The 27,325-nt window shown below is 36.3% G+C and overlaps 2 protein-coding genes across 2 annotated transcripts; one reads left to right on the top strand and one right to left on the bottom strand.

Moving 5' to 3' along the window:
* Positions 1 to 10,932: 10,932 nt before the first annotated feature.
* LOC127946412 (XK-related protein 9-like) lies at positions 10,933 to 16,883 on the bottom strand. The gene is made up of 4 exons (XM_052542967.1): positions 16,794 to 16,883; positions 15,175 to 15,589; positions 13,596 to 13,792; positions 10,933 to 11,755 (listed from the first exon to the last, which is right to left on the bottom strand). The coding sequence occupies exons 2-4, from the start codon at positions 15,489 to 15,491 to the stop codon at positions 11,133 to 11,135; spliced, it is 1,137 nt and encodes a 378-aa protein (XP_052398927.1). The 5' UTR covers positions 15,492 to 15,589; positions 16,794 to 16,883; the 3' UTR covers positions 10,933 to 11,132.
* Positions 16,884 to 19,018: 2,135 nt separating this feature from the next.
* LOC127946489 (translocating chain-associated membrane protein 1-like 1) lies at positions 19,019 to 27,048 on the top strand. Its single transcript, XM_052543112.1, has 11 exons — positions 19,019 to 19,247; positions 20,343 to 20,406; positions 20,777 to 20,898; positions 21,042 to 21,158; positions 21,251 to 21,309; positions 21,716 to 21,800; positions 22,034 to 22,104; positions 22,358 to 22,462; positions 22,610 to 22,753; positions 24,426 to 24,571; positions 25,915 to 27,048. Exons 1-11 carry the CDS (start codon positions 19,125 to 19,127, stop codon positions 25,986 to 25,988), a joined length of 1,110 nt encoding a protein of 369 aa, XP_052399072.1. The 5' UTR covers positions 19,019 to 19,124; the 3' UTR covers positions 25,989 to 27,048.
* The last annotated feature ends 277 nt before the right edge of the window (positions 27,049 to 27,325 follow it).

Below are 27,325 nucleotides of genomic sequence, written 5' to 3'. Positions count from 1 at the left end.
TTAGGTTACCAGCCACCAGTTTTAATAAAATAAAACTTGCTCCCAAATTCATCAGCCTGTTTCCTGTCACCAAGATCATTAGTCCTGTGGCAGTCCAACTCAAACTTCCTCCTACGTACAGGAGAATCCATCCCGTCTTCCATGTATCCAAGATCAAACCCGTGTTTTGGGCACTCATTAATCTGCCAGTCTCGGTTCACAAACCCCCAACCCCCGCACCCTCCACCCTCACCACCAACGCGTCTCGTAGATGGGGAACCAACTTATTCGGTTAACCGTATTCTGGACTCAAGAAGGAGGGGATGCAGATTTCAGTACCTGGTGGACTGGGAGGGTTACGGTCTGGAAAAGAGAATTTGGGTTCCTGCTGGAGACATTCTGGATCACTCCCTTATCGATGATTACAATCGACAGGTAAGTCCGTCAGGAACGCCAGGAGGCATTCTTTGGGGAGGGGGTACTGTCACGGTTCATGAATTCACTGTCTCTCTCTCGTCTAGTGTGCTGTTGTGTGTCTGTGGGCATGGTCACTGATCAGCGGTGATCAGTAGCGCCAGCTGGATTCTATTGTTTGTTCCCTTTATAAGTTCAGTAACCAGTGTCTCATGTTGTCAGATCGTTGTGCTTCCCGGTGTGTTCCTGTACCTGTTCCTGTGTCTGTCTAGTCGGATTGGATTCCCCGTGTCATCGTTTCTTCCCCGGATTACTTACTCAGCATTGGATCACCGAGCACCATCACAAGGGTTTACTACACTACCGGAATACCATTCAAGGGATCATCACGGGATTGAGCACCTTCACCAGTTGTCCACCGAGGTCCCTGCGTCACAGTTTCGTCCGGCATTGTATCCGCCCACCTGTGCTACTGTGTTGCTATCATCATTGTCGTTATTCTGACCATTGTGCTGAGTTAATAAATAGCGTTATTGCATTTACATCCTGTTTCTGTCTTACTTAACTGATGTTAATCCAGTCCATATGGTAAAATGGCAGATTCTGTGTTATGATTGGTCAAATCGCCTGTCAATCAAACTCCCAGAGAAAGGTCAAATTGGGGCATTTTGTGGCCTGATATTTCCTAATAGAGTGCATTGCTTTTTCACTTTTTCCACTTTTTCAACAGTGTTGATTTTTTCCATTTATTTTTCCCATCATGATTCTTTGTCAAAATATTATAAGCCTTGAACCAAACCAACCTGCAACATAGCGAATCTGAAATTTTAATGTAAAGCAAACAAGTATTTGGAAATTGGATAATATTGTGTACCTAATGGCTTTAATGTGTAAAAGGAATACAGTCCCATTAAAAAAATAAAAATAAAAAATAAAATAAAACTACAGATGAATGGATTAAAACTATGGATTAAAGTTTAAAAAAAAAAAAATAATTTAAAAGATATGTAGTTTATCGCAAAATATGCATATATACACATATACAAGTATTGGTAACACTTTAGAATAAGGTTCCATTAGTTAATGTTGTACTTTTCAAAAGTTGTGCTTGTTAACATTAATGGATGCACTGTGAATTACCATGAACTAACAATGAATAACTGTATTTTCATTAACTAACATTAACGAAGATGAATAAATACAGTAATAAATGTATAATTCATTGTTTGTTCATGTTAATTAATACATTAACTAACATTAACTAATGGAACCTTATTCTAAAGTGTTACCCAAGTATTTTCACAGCAAATTAAGTTAAATCTTTTGCAGTGCTTTACAGGAGTGGCTGTTTCTGCAAGATCCATTGGCTTGATAACTTAGCTGCAGAATTCTGATTGGTGGGATTTTCAGTACAGTACAATGTGTAATGAAGTTTTACCACAAATGTTAAAAATGGTTGGTTATTTGATGGGTTGAAAAATTCTGGCTTCACTTCCAGAATTGCACAATAACTGATAAACAGTTAAAGACAGAGCTGTGAGCTATGAGGTTGTTAATAAGGGTATATGCTTTTGTTAAAGCTGTCATCCCGCAATATTTATTTATTTATTTATTTATTTATTTATTTATTTATTTATTAATCATGTTTATCAGCAGAATTCCTGGTGAAAAACTACATTACCCAAGCTCCTGCGGCAAAATCTCCAACTGTAAAAGAAGTGAAACAAGCCAAGTGTGCCAAAAGAACTCTTTATTGACCACCAACTCCCATGAAACACTACACATTAAAAAGAGAAAGTGAGAAAAAATGTCTCTTGCATCTTGTGTCTCAGTTATGATTGTAGTAACAAAATGGCCTCAGAAAACTTCGACTGCAGTTTAATATTGTTGCTAGGCTGATTGTGTTGTACATTGACTAGCTTTTATTTTTTAAATATTTTTTTATTAGAAGCTTTGAGATAATACACAGGTAAAATAATTTGAACTAAAATAATTTTTTAATGTAAACATTTTTGGTTTACATTTCTTCCCTGTAATAAACAGGATACTGTATAGTCATTATTATAGTATTATTGCAAAATAAACCCCCTTAAGGTCAGAAATTAGCATGCCTTACTAATGCATATCAAAATGATTTTAATTTCCTGTTTTCATTCACACTGTCTTTGACTACTTTTCTGTTTTTATGTCCTTGGACATAGGTACAGTGCAGTAGTGAATGTGGGGAGTCACAGATCTTCAAAGCTTAGAACAGAGAAATGGACCCCAGCACTATTTTTGGATGAAAATGGACACTTACCACCCCGAGCCACAGATCGTCTTGCGCTAGATGTTTTGGACTTTCTTTGCACAAAGAGAAATATATTCCCTTTACTCTCTCAATTCAACATTGTTACACCCCGTAATTGGTCAGACTATGATGTTAAGCATTCATCAACCCTCCTGCCCAGAAATCAAGCTCAGGACTACAGCGCAATTCAAAACAGAAAGCTTGCGATTGATGGCTTCCGTAGCCAGGCCATTTTGTGTTGAGCTATGATGTAAGAGAATAAACAAGACGGCCTGACATAGTCATCGTAATCAAGACTAGCTTCCTTTTCCGTAGGCGTGCAATTCTGCTCTGCACTGCGCAATTTCTCTCTCCAGTTCATTCCTCATTCATAATTTGAAATCTTGTTTAGATGTTGATTGTATAGACGGTCCAAATCAGAGGTCCGTGTGCATACAGCAACTCTTCCTTATGCCTTCAGATTGCACAAATAAACAGGCACGGCTATAACATCCATCTTGCTTATGCGCTGCAGGAGCCTGCCCAACAAAAACATGGCTTCTGTTTTCTATCTGTGCGTGAGGTGACTGGGACGGGGCCAGGAGACACAGGCCTCTGTCGTGTGCTGCCCAGGCTGGCATCAGTCTTGAAACACTATACCAACATCATCTAAATTAGGATTATACAAATTGGCTTTCCTCTGACTCATTTCTTCCTCTTTTATGGTAGGTTACTGAGTGCCTGCAGTACAGTGCGTTTGATGAGGTGCAGCGGCCAGTTAATTGCTCCAAAACCACCATGTTGTATTCTGACAGCGCAACATGTTAAAGTTAATGTTGTGGATCATGGCAACATCTTCCACGGCTTGGTTCATCAAACTCACAATTTCCAAAACATAAACGAAAGTGTACATAAGAGCTCCAGCTTTGGACCTACTGTATAAAATCAGGTAGAATTCATTTACTTTAATTAGATCCCTTTAAGTTCCCATACCTTTTATCCTTATAAATATGACATAAATAAACTAGAAAAAATGGTCAAACAATGCAACCATTTTAATTGTTCATGCCTTTGTGCATACCGGGAAGAGGACGAATGAGTCTGAACCACAAAACCAATTTTTGCAGTATATGTATTTTTGAACTAATAAAAAAAACCTCATCAGTTGCCTTTTATGTTTGCATTGAAGATTGCATTGAAATCCATTACTTGTGTTCCTTAAAATTGTAAGGTTTTTTTTTTTCAGCATTGTTTACTTGATTAATTATGTATTGGTATATTATTTAAAAAATATATTAAAAGTACTTTTTTTCTGCAAATTTATACTATATTATTGTTCAGCTATTTATATCAATTTCAACATAAGTATATCCAACTTCATCCACATATATAGAGTATACTTGAGTAGGGTGACATATGATATACATATCACAAATGTTTGATAGCTTGTATTGTCACAAAATACAGAAAAGAATCGCCCCCCTTTAAAATAATCACATTTTGTTGCTTTGCAGCCTGAAATGAAGATAGACACAGTTTTTGTTTAACCTTCTTCCCATTGTAGGTTGATGGTATTTTGCCACATCCATTTTTCCTTCTATTGGTCATGGAATGCACACAAACAGGTAGATCCAAAGTGACGATATGCAGAATTGAGACCTCTAGCTGCTTCAGAGTTGCTGTTGGCCTCTTGGTCTCCTCTCTGGCCAGTTTCCCCCTTGCTCTTTCACCCAGTTTGGAGCGATGTCCCGATCCGACAGGATCTGTGTTGTACCAAGTTCCTTCCATTTCTTTATAATAGACTTCACTGTGCTTCTAAAGCCTTTGAAATTTGTTTTGTATCCATCTCCTGACTTGTGCATGTCCACAACATTATCCCGGAGATCTTTTGACAGTGTCTTGCCACCCATAGTTGATTGTTTCCTTTAGTTTCACTTTCCAAGGACCGAAATGCTCCAAGAAAACTCTTTTCATGCTGAGCTATTCAAAATGACCGCAGATGATCACAGCTGAAAGTCAGATGGCTTTATTATTTATTTAATTTTTTTTTAACATGTTGGTGTTATATATTTGGATGTTATAAATACAGCTGGATAAAACGAAAACTGTCACCGTCTTCAGGCTGCAAAGCAACAAAATGTGACTATATTACTGCCTATCTCTAATCTTTTAAATGTGACTATACCAAAATATATTATGACCTCTTAACATTAAGATCATGATTTTCTAAAAAAAAAATGCTTTTCAAAATGTGTATTTTAAACATACTTTTTTATTTGATTTTCAACTTACTTTTGTAACATGGTTGGCTTTCAAGTACCATAGAGTACTACATAAATAAATAGCATATATGAATATAGTAATCATGCAATATATTCATTGATTTTGGAGTGAATCGGCTTTACCTATTTAACTTCATAATGGTTTGGAACACTCCATGAAAATATGTGTTACTGTGGGTTAACATAACCTGTTCCAAACAGGGCAAGCCATACAGTTTGCCAAATATTTTATCCACTCTGTTCCATTTTCTTTCCTTCCATTCATTTTAAATTGCATGTTGAAAGCCATCTGATTTATAAGCTGAATAATTCCTAGGAATGTCACTGTTCTATTTTTAAAAGCTGATCTGCAATTATAAAATCATAGTTTCATTTGGCTCATGAAGCAAATACACCAAAGTAATCATCAATTAATGCTGATTCTAATGTAAGCACACTCTATTTGCAACATTGTTCATTACCAAGAACAAATAAACCTATTTAGGGGAATGTACGTTTTTATTTTTCATTTACCATTTACACAGCCAAGGGCAGACATTTGTTTTCATTTATTCTACCATTAGGATCCTTTTGCCATTATACATAAAAGGCCCCGGCATCATTAAACTGTTTTTCTTTTCAAAATGATTTTCAATTAATTAATGATCCCAGTTTTACCAAGATCAAACCCAAATGTGATTGACAGAGCTGATGTAGTTACCTAGACCAAACATATTCCCTCATAATTCTGTCTAAATCTAGCTGCATAGCAGTGCATGTGTTATTTTACATGTGCATGTGCATATGCAACCATGCCTGTGTGTGTCCCGTTCTTATATGTATGTGATCTTTAACATCCGTGAATGAGTTCCAGGTGTGTGTATGTTTGTGACACAGCCCACCTCAGCGCTCCATCTTGAGCCGGGCTCTTTTGCTTTGCTTCTCTCGCATATGAAATCAGGCAGTGTCAGGTCTCTGGTAATGACTGACCTCACTATAGCTACAATGCAGATTGCTTTTCCTCTCTCAACAGTCCCCTGAACGTATGCCAAATGCAGCCCTGCTTTACAAAAATGCCCCTTGCTAAATTCCAGCTGCCATTGGTGCTGCAAACCATAGTTTAATGGTGAATTTTGAAAAACAGCACCATGCATGTGGATTTTATTTAAAGAACCTCCCGGAGATCTGTAGGGCCACACTATGATCAGAACGAAGGGGATTGGACTTAATTAAACTTTCCTCTTTTGCCAATCTGTCACTGCCGGTCACTTATTTGTTAGCATGTGCACTGTGATTAAAGGACCTGTGCCCTAATATACCACACTGATCGCTTCAGCCGTCCCATTCCAGTGAATTCTCCAGCTATGAAGCAGTGTCAGAATCCAGCCTGTGTCGACATTTACAGATTACCGCTGCCGCTAATGTATCTGAGCTTGCTGCCACAATTCAAGTCATGATAATTAAAGACACGCCGCATCTCAAGCTCACATTAATCACGCTTTATATAGACTTTGAAGCTCTAATGGGAAACAGCCATCTGTATGACTGCCTCTCCACTTTTATTGTGCTCGGACAAATTGTGGTTAGTGTATGTTGTATGGCCCATTTCTGACCGACTTTTACAGGAAATGGTAATAAGAAAATCAACAGTAAACTGGTGTGAAGCAGGGAGACAGACGGCATTCACCAGACAAAACAAAGCCTGATCTGTCTGAGTGCAAAACAACACAGCTATCTATTTAGATAATAGTTTAGAATCGTCAAGATATTACATTGAAATGAAATTAATCCTTTATATCATCGGCTCAATTTAATTTGTTCCCTATAGGTTCCTTATAACTTAACCAATTATATGAAATTATCAAGTTCGATTTCATTCAAGTCAGTTCTATTTAAATTGTTCACTGGATGAGCTAGTATAAATGACTAGGTTTTGTGACGCATTATTAATGAATCTATGACAAATTCTGCTTTCTTTGTAATTTTAACAAAAATGAATCTATGTTTAATTTTTACAGTGAAGATTATGCAATGCTATTTACATTCGATTATTGAGTTTCTGTACCTAGACACCTACAAACTTGAACAAACTTAAACATTGTTTACTTTGGGGCCTTGCATACCCCAGCTATGACCCTGCTTGGTTGATCCAACAACTGTCTCACGCAGAGTCAGCAAATACGCAGAGGATACGCAGATGAAAAACTGGCTATCTCTGCATTACTCTGCATTATATCAACAGCAAGTGGGAGTTATTTGAGTGGATGCACTGCATGTCTACAAGTGGAATAACGAAAAACACAAAACAGCAGAAATATTAAGGCAGCCATCATCAATGCATTAAATAAATTAGGCCTTGACGAACTTCTCATGAAATTAGTGTGTGTGACGGACAGAGAGGAAAATACACAAGATGCTGGAGTCTGTTAGCTCTCAGTATGAGGACATTTGCAGGCCTTGAGGAGAAGTAGACTGCCAAACAAACTTGAATGAAGAAACAGTGACTGGCACTGTCACATTTCTGGAATGAAGCCACCAAAGCCCTGGAAGCATCAATCCTTGACTCTTCAGTTGACTATTGTGTGTTTGAACGACGTATATCAAACGCAACTCACAAGGCTCTTCGGCTGATAATAAATGAGGCAACTTTTTGAGCAATGTTGCCGGGCAATGTAGTCGTCAACATTGTTACCCCACCCAGTGCAGTGCAGCATTCACTTTTAAACAGGTTATAACCGTATTAAAGTAGGTTGGACACTAGGTGGTGCTTTGGGGTAGTTTGCACTGAACAGCTGCCTACAATCTCCTAAGGCTGTCTGATAAATAACTTTTATAAATGAAACTGAAAAAAAAAAAATGACAAGAAACTGATATTTACACACCTAAGATTTATATCAACCAAAAATGAAGAACATGTGCAGTGCATACAGTTGTGTGTCAGAATTGATGCCCTGTATGGAAAGTAACTGCTTATGCATACTCTACATGGGTTCTTCTCATAAAGGAGTAAGCTGCATTTTAAAACAAGAAACATATAATACAGACTGTTGCTCAATATTCAATTAAGATTAATAATTATATTTTCATTTGCTACAAGGATACACAAGAATCAGGTTCAACGCAGACACGCAGATGGTGGTCGAGGTAATAAACACAGTAAACTGCGCTCGACCCAAAGCGGTCTCCTAATTTTCCCTAATGGTTACGTCTGCCTATGGTGAAAATATGTCATCTCATTCCTCACTGTGGATTGGACAGTTGTTCTCAACTTTTCTTTTTAATTGTATTCGCTTTTTTCTAGAACTGAAGGACAAGCGTGGAGGTTCTAAACAGCATGTGTGCGCTCCCCGCCACCTGAAAAGAGAGTTACAAGAGTATCAGACTTTATCATATGTGGAAGACTAGGGTGACGAAGCAGTCCCCCCTCAGTGCCAGGCTGAAATATCAGCCTATATCGATTTATAGACACCTAATAATTAATCTTTTGACGTGATGACTTGGTGGAAGAAGCATGCTGTTTTATTCCCTACCTTATTGGCTCAGATCGCAAGATCTGTCCTTGCCGTCCCGACATCAAGCGCCACAAGCTAGAGAGACTTCTCCTTTGCTGGGTTTGTAATTCAGGAGCGGAAGAGTCAGCTGAGACCATCAACAGTAGATGACATTCTGTTCTTGCATAGCAACCTCTCTCTCTCTCTCTCTCTCTCTCTCTCCACAATAGCCTAATACATTTGTTTTTTTATAGATTATTACAGAAAAAACTCATAATTGGCTATGTTTTGTAATCTATGCCTTTTAGACCTCTAAGCATCTGCACAGCGTGTCCCTGTGTTATCATTTACAGTATGTGTAACAGAGGCCAGCTGGTAGATGCTGTGCAGGTAAACCTTACTCCCCTGATCTCAGGAGGCACAGTAGCGACTGACATAATGTACTGCAGTCTTTAACCTCCTTGTTAGTTCGCCTGCCTCCGATGCCAGCAACCCAGGTTCGAGTCCCACTCGGAACAAGAATGAGGTGGGGCAATTAGGACCAGAAGGGTTACATTGGTGCCGTGACCCGGATGGGAGTGAGGCTTATGGGGTGAGTGTAATGGAGGCCGGGTGGTAGATGCTGTGCATGTAAACATCACTCCCCTGATCGCAAGAGGTGCACTAGCCACTGACACTAGGGGCTCCCGTCTTTAGACTTTTTGTTGCTGTGGTCGCCTCCCATGCTGGCAACACAGGTTCGAGTCCCACTCGAAACAAGCACAAGGTGCAGGTTAGGACCAGAGCAGTTACATATGCGCAATTTGTTCAAAATAGATTGTTCACATGTAAGCATAGGCGGAGGATGAACCAGCTCCAGGGTAAGGCTAAAAGTAGCCTCATTTTAGTGTTATAAATATATCATAAAAAAGGTTAAGTCCGTGATCATAGGGCTTTAATTTCTACGTTATTCAAATGGTGAACAAATTATATAAAATATTTACTTATATGGCTAATCTGAATGCCTCCGATTGGCCATTGCATTAATTGGCTCAAAAGAATCATGTGAGATTGGTTATAATGCGCAATGCCATACAAACGCGCGAAAGAAACAGGCCACATTTAATTAATGCCTCAATTGACACTTTTCAGTTCATTTTTATTTTGTTCGCAACAGCCGTAATCGCAATAGATTTTAATTATACAGGGACATAACGGAAATGTTCTTGTTTTGTATTACAGCACCCCCTAGTGCCCGGTGCATGTGTGTGGGGGTGCCTGAATAGAGGGGGGCTGGGAAGCATCACACCAATTTTGAGATCTCTGCAAACTTTGAAAATACTTTTAAATGACTGTTCAGACCCTTTTAGAGCAAAATATGAATCCTGTAACTGGCAAAACAGTACAAATGCAAAAAAATAAAATAATAATAATAATTATTGAGCCCCATTATGTATGAATTAAATTGGTTAAAATTTGAGTTTTCTTTTTTTTTGGGGGGGGGGTTCTTTTCTTTTCCTTTTCTTTTGTGTGTGAATTAAATGTACGAAAAATTGTCAAAAACCTTTAAGGGCCACTGTATGTTTGTATGTATACATGAGAAAATCAAAGAAGACTTGCAGCCTGCAAAGCAGTACTCGTGTTTATTTGAAGTGCTACTACTGTAGAATAAATCTGCAGTCTGTTTGCATGGTGAGCTCACCGCCTCCGCACAGATGTTCACTGAACGGCATACTGAGGAAATGCTGTGACCACTTCTCTAGTTGAATCCTCTCTCTCTTTATCTTTGTCTAGCTCTTTTTTCATCTTCTTTCAATCCTGCCTCACTCCACTGGCTTGCACAACATTTTGCCGGTAGACAAAACAGAATTGGATTGGTTTATTATCTTATTTGCTCTGAATCTCTCTCAGCCTTTCTTGGTCTCAGAGATTGTGAGGGTCAAAGTTCACATATCGTTCTGCTTTAGTCAGACATTCACACATTAAGCTAATGTTGTAACAAATTAACGGAGATAATTACAATCCCACCTTGTTTTTTGTTTTTTTAAGTATTTGCAGAATTTATGTAGAAATAAATGTTTTAGCCTGCTGTTTTTTTTTACCTTGTATCAGACGACAGCCAAATAAAATGTAATTACTTTGTTACATAAACGTTATAATTATTTTATTTTAAAAATACCAAGTTTAGTACAGTTTTTAAATCTCAGCTCATGTTTTAACAAGTCTCCATGATGCCAACAAAATCTTCTGTTGAATAAGACAGTTTACTTTATTCAGAAGGCATTGTTTTCAGAACAACAGTGCCATCTTGTGTTATATTTGTGGTAGTGATTGACCTAATAGGCTGTAAGGAATTATGATACACACACACACACACACACACACACACAGACACACACACACACACACACACACACACACACACACACACACACACACACACACACACACACACACACACACACACATATATATATATATATATATATATATATATATATATATATATATATATATATATATATATTATGACCCCAAACATATGAAAAATAAAAACAAACAAACAAACACAAACTTAAAGTTCAATAAAACATTTAATGTTCAACATTCATACCTGTAAAATCAGATATGACACCTTCCTTAGCAGCTTTCAGACGTTCATATTTCAGACAGATCCTTCATACTTTATAATTACTACATAAATATGTATATAAATATGCACTTTTTACAGCAAGTCTATTATATTTGCAAAAAATGCTTGGAACGTGTTGTTTTGGGCTCCTGGTTTTGCCCATCTGCTTGATCCTCTATGCAAGGTTGACGGGGGTGCAGGAGGCTGTAATAGAGTGCCAGAAAACCCAGTCCCATTGAATGAGACACGAATATAAAAAATATGATGGGTAGGAAGAAATCATTCCCTCCATATTCCGGTTTGAACAGATACAACAAAACCGGTGCAGCAAGGTTTTGACCCACATTGAAAATGTAATACACAGTCATGTGAACTTTGGTGTTCTCTCCTTTAACGTTAAAGAAGGTAAAAAGGAGAATAACTCCAACAATGGCTCGATAAAGATGTTCAAGGACTCGTGAAGTGCAGAAGTCGGTCTCCTCCACGAAAGCCCAGACGGTTCCCACCAGCCATATGAAGGCCACTGCTACAATGTTGAAGCTGGAGAGCATGATGAAGAGTGTGAGGCTGAGGATTCGAGGGGTTATGGTAAATATTTTGTAGGACAAGTATACGACTGTCGGGATTCCAGAAGGCATCTCTTTAAGATTAGGCAGAGAGCGCCGAAAACAGCGACGATAATCCACCGTGGCCCAGGCTATGGTGAGAAAAGACAGGGCCATGCTAATGTCTATATAAAAAAAAGAGAGAGAGAGAGAGAGATACTTTTGTTAAAAAACTAATCAAATTTAATTTTGGTCAACATATTTTATATATATATATATATATATATATATATATATATATATATATATATATATATATATGTATGTATGTATGTATGTATGTATGTTTACATATAAGGCATAAAGTGGCCCCAAAAAATTCATAAGGCTCAGTTTAAAATGTCAGGGCATTTTTACAAGCACACTTTCAAGCAAAACATTTTAATAAAGCTTTTAAGCTTTTTTATTTAAAATGTACATACAATATCTGCTATTTTGTATTATTTAAAGGGATACTCCACCCCAAAATTAAAATGTCATTAATCACTTACCCCCATGTCTTTCCTAACCCGTAAAAGCTCCGTTCGTCTTTTCAACACAATTGAAGAGATTTTGGATGAAAACCGGGAGGCTTGTGAGTGTCCCATTGACTGATTATTTTTTTCTTTCTTCACTTACAAAAAGTATTCTTGTCGCTTCATAACATTACCGTTGATCCACTGATGGCAGATGGACTATCCTGTCGATGTCTTTCATATTTTTCTGGAATTTGACAGAGTAACTTACTTGGCAGTCAACGGGACAGTCACAAGCCTCCTGGTTTTCATCCAGAATATCTTAAATTGTTTTTCCGAATATGAACAAAGCTTTTACGGGTTAGGAACGACATGGGGGTAAGTGATTAATGACAACATTGTCATTTTGGGATGGAGTAACCATTATTAAAACCTATTAAAACTATTGTTTTGTTTTTTAAAGAAGTCTCTTATGTTCACCAGAGCTGTATTTATTTGATAATACAATAAAACAGCAATATTGTAAAATACTGTTACAATTTAAGGTCCCACTTTATATTAGGTGGCCTTAACTACTATGTACTTACATAAAATAATAAGTACAATGTACTTATTGTGTTCATATTGTATTGTAAAACACTTTTGCTGCCATTGAGGTGGGATAGGGGTAAGGTTAGGGAGAGGGTTGGAGGTATGGGTAAGTTTAAGGGTGGGTTAAGGTGTAAAGTATGGGTCAACAGTATAATTATAAATATTATTACAGAAATTAAATACAGATGTAATTACAAGTAGTTTTTTTTTTAAATATAAGTACAATGTAAAAACATGTATGTACACAATAAGTACATTGTACTAAATTATTAATTAAAATGTAAGTACATAGTAGTTAAGGCCACTTAATATAAAGTGGGTCCCAATTTAATATAAGTGTTTTTCTTAAATATATTATATTATAAAACGTTACTTATTCCTGTGATGGCAAAGCTGAATTTCCAATAGCCATTACTGTCACATGAGACTTCAGAAGTCGTTCTTAACACTTCTTGGGATTATCAATTTTGTAAACGGCTGCTTAAAGCTGCAGTAGGTAACTTTTGTAAAAATATATTTTTTACATATTTGTTAAACCTGTCATTATGTCCTGACAGTAGAATATGAGACAGATAATCTGTGAAAAAAATCAAGCTGTTTCTGTTTCTGTTTCTGTTTTTGTTCTGTTTATTAACCGCTAGAGCGTCAAAAGTTACCAACTGCAGCTTTAATATTTTTGTGGAAGGCATGATTCATATTTTCAGGATTCTCTGATGAATAGAAAGTTGAAAAGAACAGCCATTTATGTTATAAAAAGTGTTGCTCGTTTTGACATTTTAAATGCTAAATGAAAAAAAAAGGATCCTACTAACCATATAATGGTAGTGTATTTATCATATTTCTTTTTCTTATGATGAATCATGACCTGATTTACGTGCAGATGTGCATGTAATGACGGTATCTAATCTGGAGGACTCACATTGCAGTTTAGAGTGATGGTTGTGCTCCAGTATGATATAGACCTGCAGAACGAGTTGAGGAACGCTCTCCAGGAACATCTCAAACATGCGGAGCATGCTGAGATCTGTAGCAAGGCCGAAAAGATGGAACTGCTCCTCATCTGTAGTATCGTCCGAACGCAGGGCTTTAAAACTCCTCTTCAGGAGATGGCCATACCTTAGAATAACAGACAGGTCAAAGATAAACTTAAGTTGTAAATGTATGCATCAGTGTGATTAATATATATATATATATATATATATATATATATATATATATATATATATATATATATATATATATACAGTACAGACCATCATGGAAACATTACTATTTTTAATGTTTTTGAAAGAAGTTTCTTCTGCTCATCAAGACTGCATTTATTTGATCAACAATGTTTACAAAATTATTACCACTTAAAATAATAGTTTTCTATTTGAATATACTTAAAAAAAAAGAAAATAAATAAAATATTCCTGTGATGCAAAGCTGATTTTTCAGTTTCATTACTCCAGCCTTCAGTGTCACATGTAACATCCAGTCGATCACATGATCATGTAGAAATCATTCTAATATTCTGATTTATTATGAGTGTTGGAAACAGTTCTGCTGTCTAATATATTTGATGAATTAAATGTTAAAAAGAACTGCATTTATTCAAAATAAAAAAATGTCTAATAAAATATATTCTAATAATATATTTTCTTTACTATCACTTTTTATCAATTTAACACATCCTTGCTGAATAAAAGTATTGATTTTATTTTAAAAAAGAAAGAAAAAAATGACTGACCCCAAATTACTGACCAGTAGTGTATACTGTTATTACAAAGTAAATAAATATGTTTAAAAACATAGCTTTTTTTATTATTATTCATCAAAGTATCATAAAAAAGTATCACATGTTCTGAAAAAATATTAAGCATCAGAACGGTTTCCAACTTTGAAAATGAATCATCATATTAGAATGATTTCTAAAGGATCATGTGATAATGATCCTAAAAATTCAGCTTTGCATCACAGAAAATTTAAAGTATAATAAAACAATTATTTTAAATTGTAATAATATTTCACAATATTAAATTTGTTTTTGTATTTTTTTTAAAATAAATGCAGGCTTGATGAGCAGAAGAAACTTCTTTCAGAAACATTAAAAATAGTAATGTTTTAGTAACTTTTGGTCTGTACTGTATATGTGTATGTGTGTGTGTGTGTGTGTGTGTGTGTGTGTGTGTGTGTGTGTGTGTGTGTGTGTGTGTGTGTGTGTGTGTGTGTGTGTGTGTGTGTGTGTGTGTGTGTGTGTGACATAAAAGCAGACAGAAAGAAAAAAAATGCATCCTTTTTTTCATGCAGTAAAAGTCAACTGTTTTGGGCCCCATTAACTTTCATTGTACCGATAAAAAATATATTTTGTGTTCCACAGAATAATGAAAGTCATACAGGTTTGGAAAGCCATAAGGGACATTATTTTTTTATTTTGGATGGACTATCATTTTAATATGAAATATTAGATCCAGACAGTTTGAATTGATTTAAAAAATAAATAAGCGTGAAGTTACCTTGTAAAAATGCCTATCTGCAGTACATGTATTCCGATCAGATGGCAAGTGGACAGACCCTTGTTATCTTCACCATAATTTTCCTTGTCATCTTTGAACCATGAATAGCTGAATATTTGTATGCATAAAGATCCGACCAGAACAAACACAAGAGTCAGTGCAGCCCAGGTCACATGTCCATCTTTGAAATACTGCACAGATAACAATACGTCTGATCCAATGTCTGCTAAATAAAAAAGTAGTCCAAAAACAGTGCAGAGCCACCGAAACCAGCTAAATCTCTTTCTGGTAGTTGTCATAATTGTGGTTTCTGGCATGTCTTTGGGAATGCTGAGTATGCAGAAGTTGTTGGTTCCTTTAGGCGAGAACAGCTGGTTGACTCAGTCTCCTCATGTTTTCATCCAAAACTGTCCATCTGTATTGTATGACAGAACAGACAGACATCAATATGATTTACAGCATGCATTAGGGAATGAATGAAGTGTAATATAATTTGTAATATTTTGAATTCTTATTGAAACTATAACTATATATAACTCTCCTTTTATCTGAATGTGTTTCTACAATCTATTTATGTTCTGGACTTTGCCCTGTACAAGTCACTGCACAATGAATGATGAATGATTACGTAAGTAAGACATGTAGAAAATATGCACACATTTTCAAAAGCAATTACCTATTTAATAACTATTCCCAAATTTTGACTTGCACTCCCCTATGGCAATATATATATATATATATATATATATATATATATATATATATATATATATATATATAGAGAGAGAGAGAGAGAGAGAGAGAGAGAGAGAGAGAGAGAGAGAGAGAGAGATATAGAGATATAGAGATATAGATATATATAGATAGATATATATATATATATATATATATATATATATATATATATATATAGATTTATATATATATATATATATATATATATATATGCTGAAAAGATGTTTGGTTGGCATAAATATATTTTCTACCAATATATATATTTTTTGTATATTTAAAAAAAATACATTAAAAAGTATAAATACATTTTTAAAATCTAAAAGAAACATATTTTGAGCTCCATATATTTCAGTCCAAAAAACGAAAAATAAAAACATTTACATATGTCACATGAACATTTTTTGTTACTTTATTTGTTGTCCATAGGCTATTCCATCCATTAAAAGTTTTTTTTTTTTTTGTATAGAGGGCAGGAAATGTCCTTTTTATGTTCTTAAACTATTTTCCAATTGACTGACTGACTGACTTATTTATTTATCATGCCTATGCAAAGCACTTTGAATTATCAGTATGTATGATATGTGCTATAAAAAAATAAGCTTGTCTTGCCTGTCACCAGGTCTATGCACAATTTAGTATAGCAACATGTTGTTATGTACTATTGTAAACAAAACAGTCAAGTAAATATCGTTTTTATTTTGATATCAGGACAAAATACACGTAGGCTTCGCTATACAGCGGTTAGCAATGGGTAGATCATATTGTTTTCAGATAAGCCATAAACTTTCCCTTCTTAATGTTCCCAGCTGTAATATTAATTTACATGTACTATCACTAACTGTCTGGAAATGTTAAAATTGTGAGAAATGAGATTCAGAACTTACCAGGGTTTCCATTCTTCTTCTTGCTCTGATCAGCAGTGACGACGAGTCACGTCTCTAGAACATATGATTTCTCATAATGACAGAGCCAACCACTCCCTTTTTGAACTAATCATTTACTGTGTTATGTAAAACACATCCAAATGCTTAGATTTATTCAGGAGACAGAACGATGAGGAAATACAGGAATCATTCATTCACGAACACTTAAAAATACAGAAGAAATGTTTGTCATTCTCATAATTATAACAAAATGTTCAATCTCCTCGGCCCTCCTATTATTTCAAACTAGGAAATAACCGTGCGTTCTGGTGATTGCTGACATCCTAATCTGAAACTACCATTTACCTACAATATAACCACATGCTGGCAATGTGCTGTGTTTATGTGTGTTTGGCTGTTGTTAATGTGAAGAAGAAAACAATGACACAGGAAATGCCTGGTATGTTGCTTTACATGTTTTACAGAATGAAACATATTTTCAAGAAACTGTACTTCCTGTTACAAAGGCCTTGGGATCATTGCATCCCATTTAGTTGATTACGTTCTCTTTGGTTCCTTATTAAAAGCTTGTTTTCTCAATCTTTACTGATTTAAAGCTACTTGTTTAAGCACTTGATTCAGAATACACACCACAACACCTTCTTACATCAGCAGGGCATTCACAATTATTATGAAAAGAATGAACAATAAAATATAATCAGCCTATTATAGAATGATTTCAGAAGGATCATGTGACACTGAAGTCTGGAGGAATGATGCTGAAAATTCAGCTTTGCGTCACTGAAAACAATTTCATTTTAAAATATATTAAAATAGTATATATATATATATATATATATATATATATATGATAGCTAATAATAATATTCACAATATTACCGTTTCACTGTATTTTTGATCAAATAGATCAAAAAACTTTGTGAGCTTAACCAAGGTCTTTTTATCTTAATTATTCCAAACTTTTGTTGACCTGTAGCATAATAAATAAAATATGATATCATAAATATGAATATTATTGTTACAAACACGCCAGGTTCCACCTCCACACAATCACAGCGCACACCCTCACCTGAGTACTGAACCATCACCACCTGCTCCTCATCACCAGTCATCCACCGCAGCACCATAAAAGCCACACACACGCACCCAGTCATTGTCCGGTCACGTTCGCGACAAGATCATTCCTGTGTGCTAACTAGTAGGACTAACTCCTCTTTACCTTCTCTCCAAGGATAACCCCCGAAGACTCCTCTTCTATCTTCTCTCTAAAGATTGCCTCCGAAGTCCTCAAAGCCCCAACTGTGCGTGTGTGTGGTCACTACCTTCCCGGCACGGATCCCAACACCCATCCACTCCTCACTACCTGCTCCTCTGATTATGTCTTTAATAAATACCATCTTCATCTGTTACTCCTCTGTCTCCTGAGTGATCCGTAACAATTATATTATATGACCTACAATTTTGTGTGTGTGTGTGTGTGTGTGTGTGGGCGTTTTTGTGACATACAGTATCAGCACACAACTATGTATAATGACATGGGTATGATACAGGTATTACAAGGAGAGGGTGACTTATGAGGACATAACCCATGTCCTCATTTTTCAAAACGCTTATAAATTACACAGAATGAGTTTTTTTTTTTTTTGAGAAAGTAAAAATGCACAAAGTTTCCTGTGAGGGTTAGGGTTGGTGTTGGGCCATAGAATATACAGTTTGTACAGTATAATAACCATTACGCCTATGGTGACCCATACTCAGAATTCGTGCTCTACATTTAACCCATCTAAAGTGCACACACACAGAGCAGTGAACACACACACACACTGTGAACACACACCCGGGGCAGTGGTCAGCCATTTATGCTGCGTCGCCCAGGGAGCAGTTGGGGGTTTCAGTGTCTTGCTCAAGGAAACCTAACTCACTGTATTGCCGGCCCAAGACTCAAACCCACAACCCTAGGGTTAGGAGTCAAACTCTCTAACCACTAGGCCACAACTTCCCTACATTTTTTACTGTTTAGTAATAATAACTATTTGTATTAGATATGCATGTATCTATATTTATTTGTATTCATGTAATTCACTATTTATCCTCCCTTGTATCCACTACAACAAGACCTTGAGGTTAAAATGAATGAAGCGTCTCAGTTACTCCAGTCCAACAGATGGCGCTACTGTATGTTTGTCACTGTTCAACGTGCCTTAAATTGAAAGAAGGGGCTGAAGAAGAAAGACAGAAGTAGGCGTTAAGACTGACGTGCCTGCCTTGTAACAATAGTGAAGACGTGTTCCTCACTCCCACTCAAGAAAAGTTCTCTCAACATCCACCAAGATGGGAATCCGAAAAAAGACCACCAAGAACCCCCCGGTGCTCAGCCACGAGTTTGTGATCCAGAACCACGCGGATATCGTGTCTTGTGTTGCTATGGTGTTTCTGTTGGGTCTTATGTTTGAGGTAACAGTCCACTTTTGAATTAATTCATTCGCTCTTACATATTTAAACCCAGTTTGGAGTCAAAGATGACAAATCAGCCTGGTCAATGTTTATATTTTCCCACCTTTTTCTTCTATAAGCAATATAACAGATATTTTGTGTTCTATCATAGTCTCGTCCCTTTCACTTCCTTAACTGAAAATAGAACTGTTTCTTTTTGCTTTTGCCTTTAATATGCGGAACTTTTAAAACCGATTGCATATTTTAGTGTAAGTTTACTCTCAAGCGCAGGTGCTAAATGCTTATTGCATTAAAAAGCTGGGAATTTTGATTAACAGAGACACGATGCATGAGCGTGAGAGCGGAATTCCCTATGAAGCGTTTAAAGGAAGTTTTAAACCTGCGAGATAAAAAAAAATAAGCACGTGCGTTAATGTATTACACTTAAATGAGTGTTTGAACGGAATAACAGAATTGATTTGTAAGTATGAATACGTAACATTGTAGCTGCACTGATACTTTTACGCGCAGATGAATGAAGCGTTACGTGGCAATCGGAGAATGAGTGAGCGCTGTCACCGGTGCACAGAGACAGCAGGGTCACGGGTTTTGCTGCCAGAAAGCTTTTACTGACAGTAATCTACTGATGTGACACACTCCGCACTCTTTAGGACTGCGAGTTTGCGCTACCGTTATATTTGGACGATAGTTTGCTAAATATCAGCGCCAGTGCTGGTGCATCATGGGAAGTGAAGTTTACATTACTGGAACATATTTTTTTTTGCTCATAAAGGACATTTCTAACCAGATTTATTATTTATATTCACTTTAAAAAATAAATCTGTAATTTACTTATCCTCATATTTCTTAAAATCAGCATGGCTTATTTTTTTTAACACTATTCATGTGCATGGTAAACCTAATTTCTTACATACAACTCAAGTGACTGGTGAGAGTCTGCCTGCCATTCTGTAATTTAAGTTTTAAGATTTTTATTCGTCACATACACAATTATATAGAGCATATATAACCAGCAGTGAAATTACAGGTTTTTGATGAACTGTTCCTTTGTTTATTTTTATATTGACTGCATTTTTATGTTTCTTTTTTACATAGATTACCTCAAAAGTAGCGGTTTTGTTCATAACTGTGCAATACAATGTAACCATTCCAGCAAATGGTAAGTATGTGGCTTGAATTATATATATATTTTTTTTTTAAATGTATTATTAATTTGCACTCCAGTTTCTTTTGGTCTGTTTGTATAGCTTGAGTAAGAATATAATTTTTCTAGTTTTAATATTTTCTGTTACAAAAAAAAAAAAACTTTTTGTTGTACAATTATTGTCTTTTTATTTTGCAATAATAATGCTCACTTCCAAGCGGTTAAACAGTAAGGTGTACGATCATTGGTTCTGTCTAAACAATTTAATTAAATCAAGTTCCCATACTTGGCCATAGTGAGTGTGCCATCATGCAATTAAGTATTTTAATCAGACAGCATTATATTCATATTTATGCTTGCATTTTGTTTGTATCGTGGATTTTAGCAGGTCCAGAGGAAACAGCAGTGAATTACTTCCATTACGGTCTGAAAGATGTGGCCACCGTCTTCTTCTACATGCTAGTTGCAATTATCATGCACGCCATCATTCAGGAATATGTGCTGGATGTAAGTATCCTGTAAAAACTGAATACACACTTATAATTTGTGTGACCTTTGTCCATAAATGTTCATGTGCATCTTAAGCTTTAGTTAATACTAAATGGTTTGATTTCCTTTCCCTTTTTAAAAAAAAATCCACAACTGTTCAGAAAATCAACAGGAAGATGCACTTCTCCAAAACCAAGCACAGCAAGTTCAATGAGTCGGGTCAGCTGAGTGCCTTCTACCTCTTCTCCTGCCTGTGGGGAGCAAGCATTCTTGTTTCTGTAAGCGCTTCACTACTCCGCTTCATGTAAATAAGTTTGTGTCCAGGTCTGTGTATGAAAGATTCATTTCACTTACTCTGCTTCATCTGAAGGAGAACCTCCTGTCCAACCCTGTCAGTCTGTGGGACGGTTACCCGCACACCCTTATGCCGTAAGTACAGTGCAGATGTATTTAAATCCATAGCATTTTTACAATTTAAATCGTGGAATATGCTGATTAATGAAGGGGAAGTGATGGGTGTTCTCAATTTGGACCTGGAATATTAGAGGTTAATATTCCATCTTGCGTCACATCTGCCGATCTGCTGCTTGAGCACTCATAAGTTGCATCTTCTTTGGTAAACTGATCTGCAGGACTGGCTCACATCAAGAAGCCCGTTCAAAAGATTTCTCAAGGCTCCTGATCAAATTATCCTGCATTAGTCTACCTCTAATTCTCTCTTCTGATTTTTGTAGACCTACTGTATGTTACACACAGCGTGCAAATGCAATTATCATTGACATTCGACTTCCAAGAGTCGTGGAGATGCTAAAGAAGTAGTTTGTCTTGTTTTTAGGTTCCAGCTGAAGTTTTACTACATCTGTCAGCTTGGTTACTGGCTTCATGCTATCCCTGAGCTCTACTTCCAGAAGACCAAGAAAGTAAGCAAGCAAGCAAGCAAAGTGTTTGAGGATGCGCAACGTGCACTAAAACCATATTCATGCATCCTGTTATTGTGACCAGACTTATTTCCCTTTCCAGTGTTGACCAAATGAAATTCAGCGAAGACATGACAATAGACAATCAATGTGGACATTTTTCGGATGTGTACACACAATGACAGTTTAAAAATATGGAACCGTTTCAGTAAATGTGGTTTGAATTAATTTTTCAGGAGGACATTCCTCGTCAGCTTGTTTACATCAGCCTTTACATGGTCCAAATCACAGGAGCCTACGTTCTAAAGTAAGCAACTGATATGTCAAGTTTATTAATTGTCATAAACTGTTGTCAGTGCACACGTTTTGTACTAAAACATAAATTACACGTTCACTTGAAACATGCCGTCCCTAGTATAAGGTTACAAAAGTTTTCTATTTCGTTTTCACATAAATGAGACCTACTCTTCATCTATTACTATCATTTAAAAAACAAAAACAATTTAAGATTAATAGAGTAGTTTAATTTATGTTAAAACCATTAATGACGTGTTTTCCAGTCTGAACCGGTTGGGCTTGGTGTTGCTGGTTCTGCATTACTTCGTTGAGCTCCTCTTCCATGTATCCCGACTCATTTACTTCAGCAATGAAGACCGGCAGACCGGGTGAGTGCTATTAATTAACTCCAGTTAATAAACCCCTCTAATGAATTTTACTGTGCATGGGGAAATTGTATATTTATTAGCACATTTCTGTGTTTGAAGCTCACGAAAGGATGTTTGACCATTGAAGCATGTTGTGTATGTTAACAGGTTTACAGTGTGGGCTGTTCTGTTTGTGCTGGGCCGGTTGTTGACTCTTTCCCTGTCCGTTCTCACTGTGGGCTTTGGGCTGGCCGGAGCAGAGAAACAGGGTCTGAACGTCGCAGAGGGAAGCTTTAATGTCCTGTTTGTTCGGTAAGCAGTATGGCTGGGTTAAAAAAAAAATATTGATTTCTCCATTCTCCTTTTTATGAAACGATATCGATTCATAAATCCCTAGCCTGTCAGATAATGAGCGGGACATTGTAGCGCGCCTCCCATCCAATAAACTGCAATGCGCTTTGTTATTGTTACTTTTGATATCAAACAAAGTCTCAGATTTCCAATTCTGCGCATTTTATTAAAACACTCAAATATTAATTGTCGTTTTTGGAGACGTTTAATGTAAAGAGACAGATTGTAGTAGCTCTGACAATTTCCGCTTTAATAGCGGTTACATTGCGAAATAAACATGAATGAACATCTGAAGCTATGTTAAAAGAGATGGTGCGTTCAAGTAATCTCGTTTAGATCGTATTTCCGAGTTGAATGCACATGAACGCCACCACAATATCGTAAATACCAGTGGGGAGCTCGGAGTTGGGGGCGTGTCAGTGACTAACATGGCGGAATATACAATACTTAAAGGTATTTAGCTGTGATTATTGCCAGGCTTTTCTATTTACAGCGCAGTAAGTAAATCGACGACGCATAATATGATGGCATTATAATATAACAATGCAACTTGTAACAATAAAGTTGGCAGCGGCTTCATAAAATAATTTAAAACATTAAAAAACGAAGTATACCTAATGCACATTTCTTTGTTAATTTTCTAGAACAAGAGTTTAAGAACATTGCTGTATTTTTGTGTTTTTAATTAAGAGAAAGTACCCGCCATCTTGCTCCGGCAAAAGTGACTTGAACGCACATGCCGTCATACGCATGACTTCCCACCTCGTGCGTACAAACTTCCCAGGAGGACTTGAACGCACCAAGAGTACAACTTAGCGAAATCTGTATCCTGTCTCATGCAATCACTCAATCAGTGTTTCAACCGCAGAAAGACAAAAATAGCTTGTAAACAATGTCACATAACACCACATTTATTACACCGTGATCATAAGCTTATTAGTCACCTAGAAAAATAAACTCTGGAGAGGAGCAATTAGATAAGTATACACCATATAACATTCATTATAATTTTTACTTTTCTTGAATATTGATTTTTTTTTATAATTCTAAGTTTTTGTGACAACCACCATTTAAATGTTTCTATTTAAAAAATCGAACTGTGAAATTTGTCAAAACCCAGCCCTAGTAAGCAGGGTGATATTCCTCTTGTCATTGGAAAGGAAAGGAAGGAATAATTGAGATAAGTCATGCAAAAAATTAAGCAATTTGGCTTGCTCTTCAGCAGTTGCCGTTTGTTTTCATTTTTCAAGAAATTCAAATTAAATTTGAATGCTTTGCACCATGCTGGCTTTGGTTTGTGCAATGCTGTCCAAAACTGATTTGCACCATTTAGTTTTGAAATGTTTGGTTTTAAGTATAAAAGTGCAGAGTGAAAAATGGTATTTGTAGTTATGTAGCCAAAGAAAGCAAACATTGGCATCAATTATAAAAAAAAAAAAATCTAGTGGCCCAAAATTTCCAGTCAAAAGTCTCAACTCATAATATGTAATCACATTGTAAAAGATTTTCTACTGAAAGTGAGAGCCTTTTGGATGGACGTGTTGCATTTAAACACCAGATGATGGAAAAGCAGTGCCAACCTTTTGCTGTATTACTATTGGAGTTGTTTGTAATGGCACTCTGTTTCTCTCAGGGTGACTGTCCTGGCTGCAATATGCACCACTCAGGCTTTTATGATGTGGAAATTTATCAACTTCCAGCTGCGACGATGGAGAGAACACGCACAGACTCAGACCTTGAAGAAGAAATCGTCCTCTTCTAAGAGCAAATCAAAGAAAGGTCAGTATTGCCCACTTAAGATCAGTTAACAGGTTTATTTAAATACCACATGCTATTCTAATGTTCCAGTTATGGGTGGGTGATATGACTGATGATATGAGTCATTTTAGAGGCTGCTGTCACTGTTTTACCAATAAACGGACATGCATCTGATTTCAACTGTTTACATAAGACACAAGCGTTTACATGAATACTCGCCAAAATGGCATTTAGACCATTAAGTGTGTATTTGACCATCGGAGTGCATTAACCAATAAACATAACTGTTAAACATAACACCCAAAAATGAAAATTCAGTCATTAATTCAAGCCCATATGAATTACCTTCAGCTGCTGAATAAAAAAGAAGATAATTGCAAGAATGTTGGGAACCAAACGTTTGATGGCAGCCATTAACTTCCATTACTATGGAAAAAAAATACTATGACAGTCAATGGCTACCGTCAACTCTTAGGTTACGATAATGTCTTCTGTGTCCTTGCAAATGTCTACCATCATTTGAGGGCATTAATGTCAGCAAAAGAAAGAGACTAAGTTATGGAACAAGTAGAGGGTGAGTGACTATTTTCATTTTTGGGTGACCTGTCCCTTTTAGTGGCATCTTTCTTCTTGCATGAGATTTTTCATGTTTTTGAAAGAAGTCTCTTATGCTCACCAGGGCTGCATTTATTTAATTAAAAAAACATGGTAAAAACATTAATATTGTGAAAAATGATTGTGACGTGATGGCCAAGGCCATGCTCGGAATTTATCCTCAGCATTTAACCCATACAAGAAGTGCGCAGTGAGTTGTGAACACACACACACACACACACACACACTGTGCTGTGGGTAGCTATTTTTGCTGTGATGCCCAGAGAACAATTGGGGTTTAGGTGCCTTACTCAAGGGTACCTCAGTTGTGGGTATAGAGTGTGGACTATTCAGTCACTCCCCCCACCAAACACTTCCTGCTCATTTCGAGACTCAAACCCACAACCTCCGGGCTACAAGTATCTGTGACTCTAACCATTATGCCACAACTGCCCCTGTTTAAAAGAACTGATGTAATTACTGGAGCAATGGCTGCTGAAAATTCAGCTTTGCCACCACAAGAATAAATCACATTTTGAAATATTAAAATAGAAAATGGATCTTTTAAATTGTAATTACTTCAAAGAAAAATGTAATTGCTGTTACTGTATGTTTGATTTGAATAAATGCAGCCTTTTTGAGTTCAAAAACATAAAAAAATGGATCATTCCAAACCTTTGACCCGGTGGTAACAGCACTTCAGGTACCTAGACTACAAAATGAACTGCTTAACACTTACATCAAGCATCTTCTCATTTGAATTTTCTCAGCCAATGGTGTGAATGGATCTGTTGGGGCCAGTGGAGCAGATTCTCCCCGAGCGAGGAAGGAGAAGTCATCATAAAGTCCCAACTTCTGTCCTGGATGAATCATTTCTATCCCTTCTCTTCATCATGCAGTTTGTCTGTAGCCCATTTTCCCTTTCCCCTCGTTTATCAGAAAAAGAAAAGGAAAAAAAAAACTGCTTTTTGATCCTGTAAGATGCTGAATGCTGTATTTCATGAAGCCATCCAACTAGTATGTCTCTTTGCATGAAGGGCTTGATGAAAAGTGGCTTTGGGGGATTTGGAGTTTTGTTTTTTTTCTCCTCTACATTTGTTTTCTTGCTCTAAAGGTCCATATGCTCTTTACTTTATTTTCTTAATGCTGCCATCCCAAATCCAAATCTATGATCCAGCCATACCTACAAAGAAAACATGAAAGCTGTGGGGACAATGTAACTTATTTTTACAAGTGCCTAACCATACAGATCAGAGAGGACTTATTCAGTATTTTAACTTGAATTTGAAATCAGGGTTGTATTTAAAGTTCTCTGAAGGCTCACAGTTTTTGTTTATTCTGTCCTATGCATTTGGAACTATTTCAAATGTCTCTTTATTTGTGTTGTATAAATGCATTGTCACGTTATTTTTATTTTTTTCATCAAAAAAAGAAAAAAAGAAATCACAAGCTAAAATGTTTATTTGATGCCTTTTTTAAGATATCAATTTGTTGTATTTTTTCTGTGTAATTAGTCAAGGTAAACAAAAAGTGTAGTGCTCCACACATTTTGTAATTTAATTTAGCAAAGGATGATGAACAAAATGAAGAAAAGCTGTATGCTTTTGATTTGTCAAAAGGTTATAGCTTTTATTCTTGAACTTTGCTAATCTGACTTGGCGGTTTGGTGTTGAAAACGCATAAAAATGTCCAATCACAAGTGTCATTCCAGTGAGCGTGTGAGACTGTGATCAAATCTAAGGAAAAGTTCTCAGACATCAACATGTTCATAGATAGGTTTGGTTTAAGAAAAACAGTACACAGAGAGAAGTTCAATAACTCATTCACAACATTTATTTTTCCCAAGTACAATTAATGAGAAAGACAACCAGTGAATACATTAATAAAAATGTTGTTTTCACAGTTTTTGCCTCATTTCGATGCATTGGCTATGAGTGAGTCTGTATTTGTTTTATTACATTTTAGAAAACCACGGTCAAAACACACACACTCTCTCTCTCTCTCTCTATATATACTATACACATATATATTCGTTAATTAAAAGCCATTGTTCAAATGACAATTACTTGAAGGGCTTGAACCACTCAACACAAAGTAAAAAAAAAAAAAATATATATATATATATAAAACAGCGGTTCAGTTACCAATAAATTTCGAGTCCGAGTTGGTCAGAAAGTACTA

The sequence above is a fragment of the Carassius gibelio genome, chromosome A24 (genome assembly GCF_023724105.1).
Source record: "Carassius gibelio isolate Cgi1373 ecotype wild population from Czech Republic chromosome A24, carGib1.2-hapl.c, whole genome shotgun sequence".
Classification (NCBI taxonomy): Eukaryota; Metazoa; Chordata; class Actinopteri; order Cypriniformes; family Cyprinidae; genus Carassius; species Carassius gibelio.
This window is presented reverse-complemented; position numbering and strand designations above follow the sequence as displayed.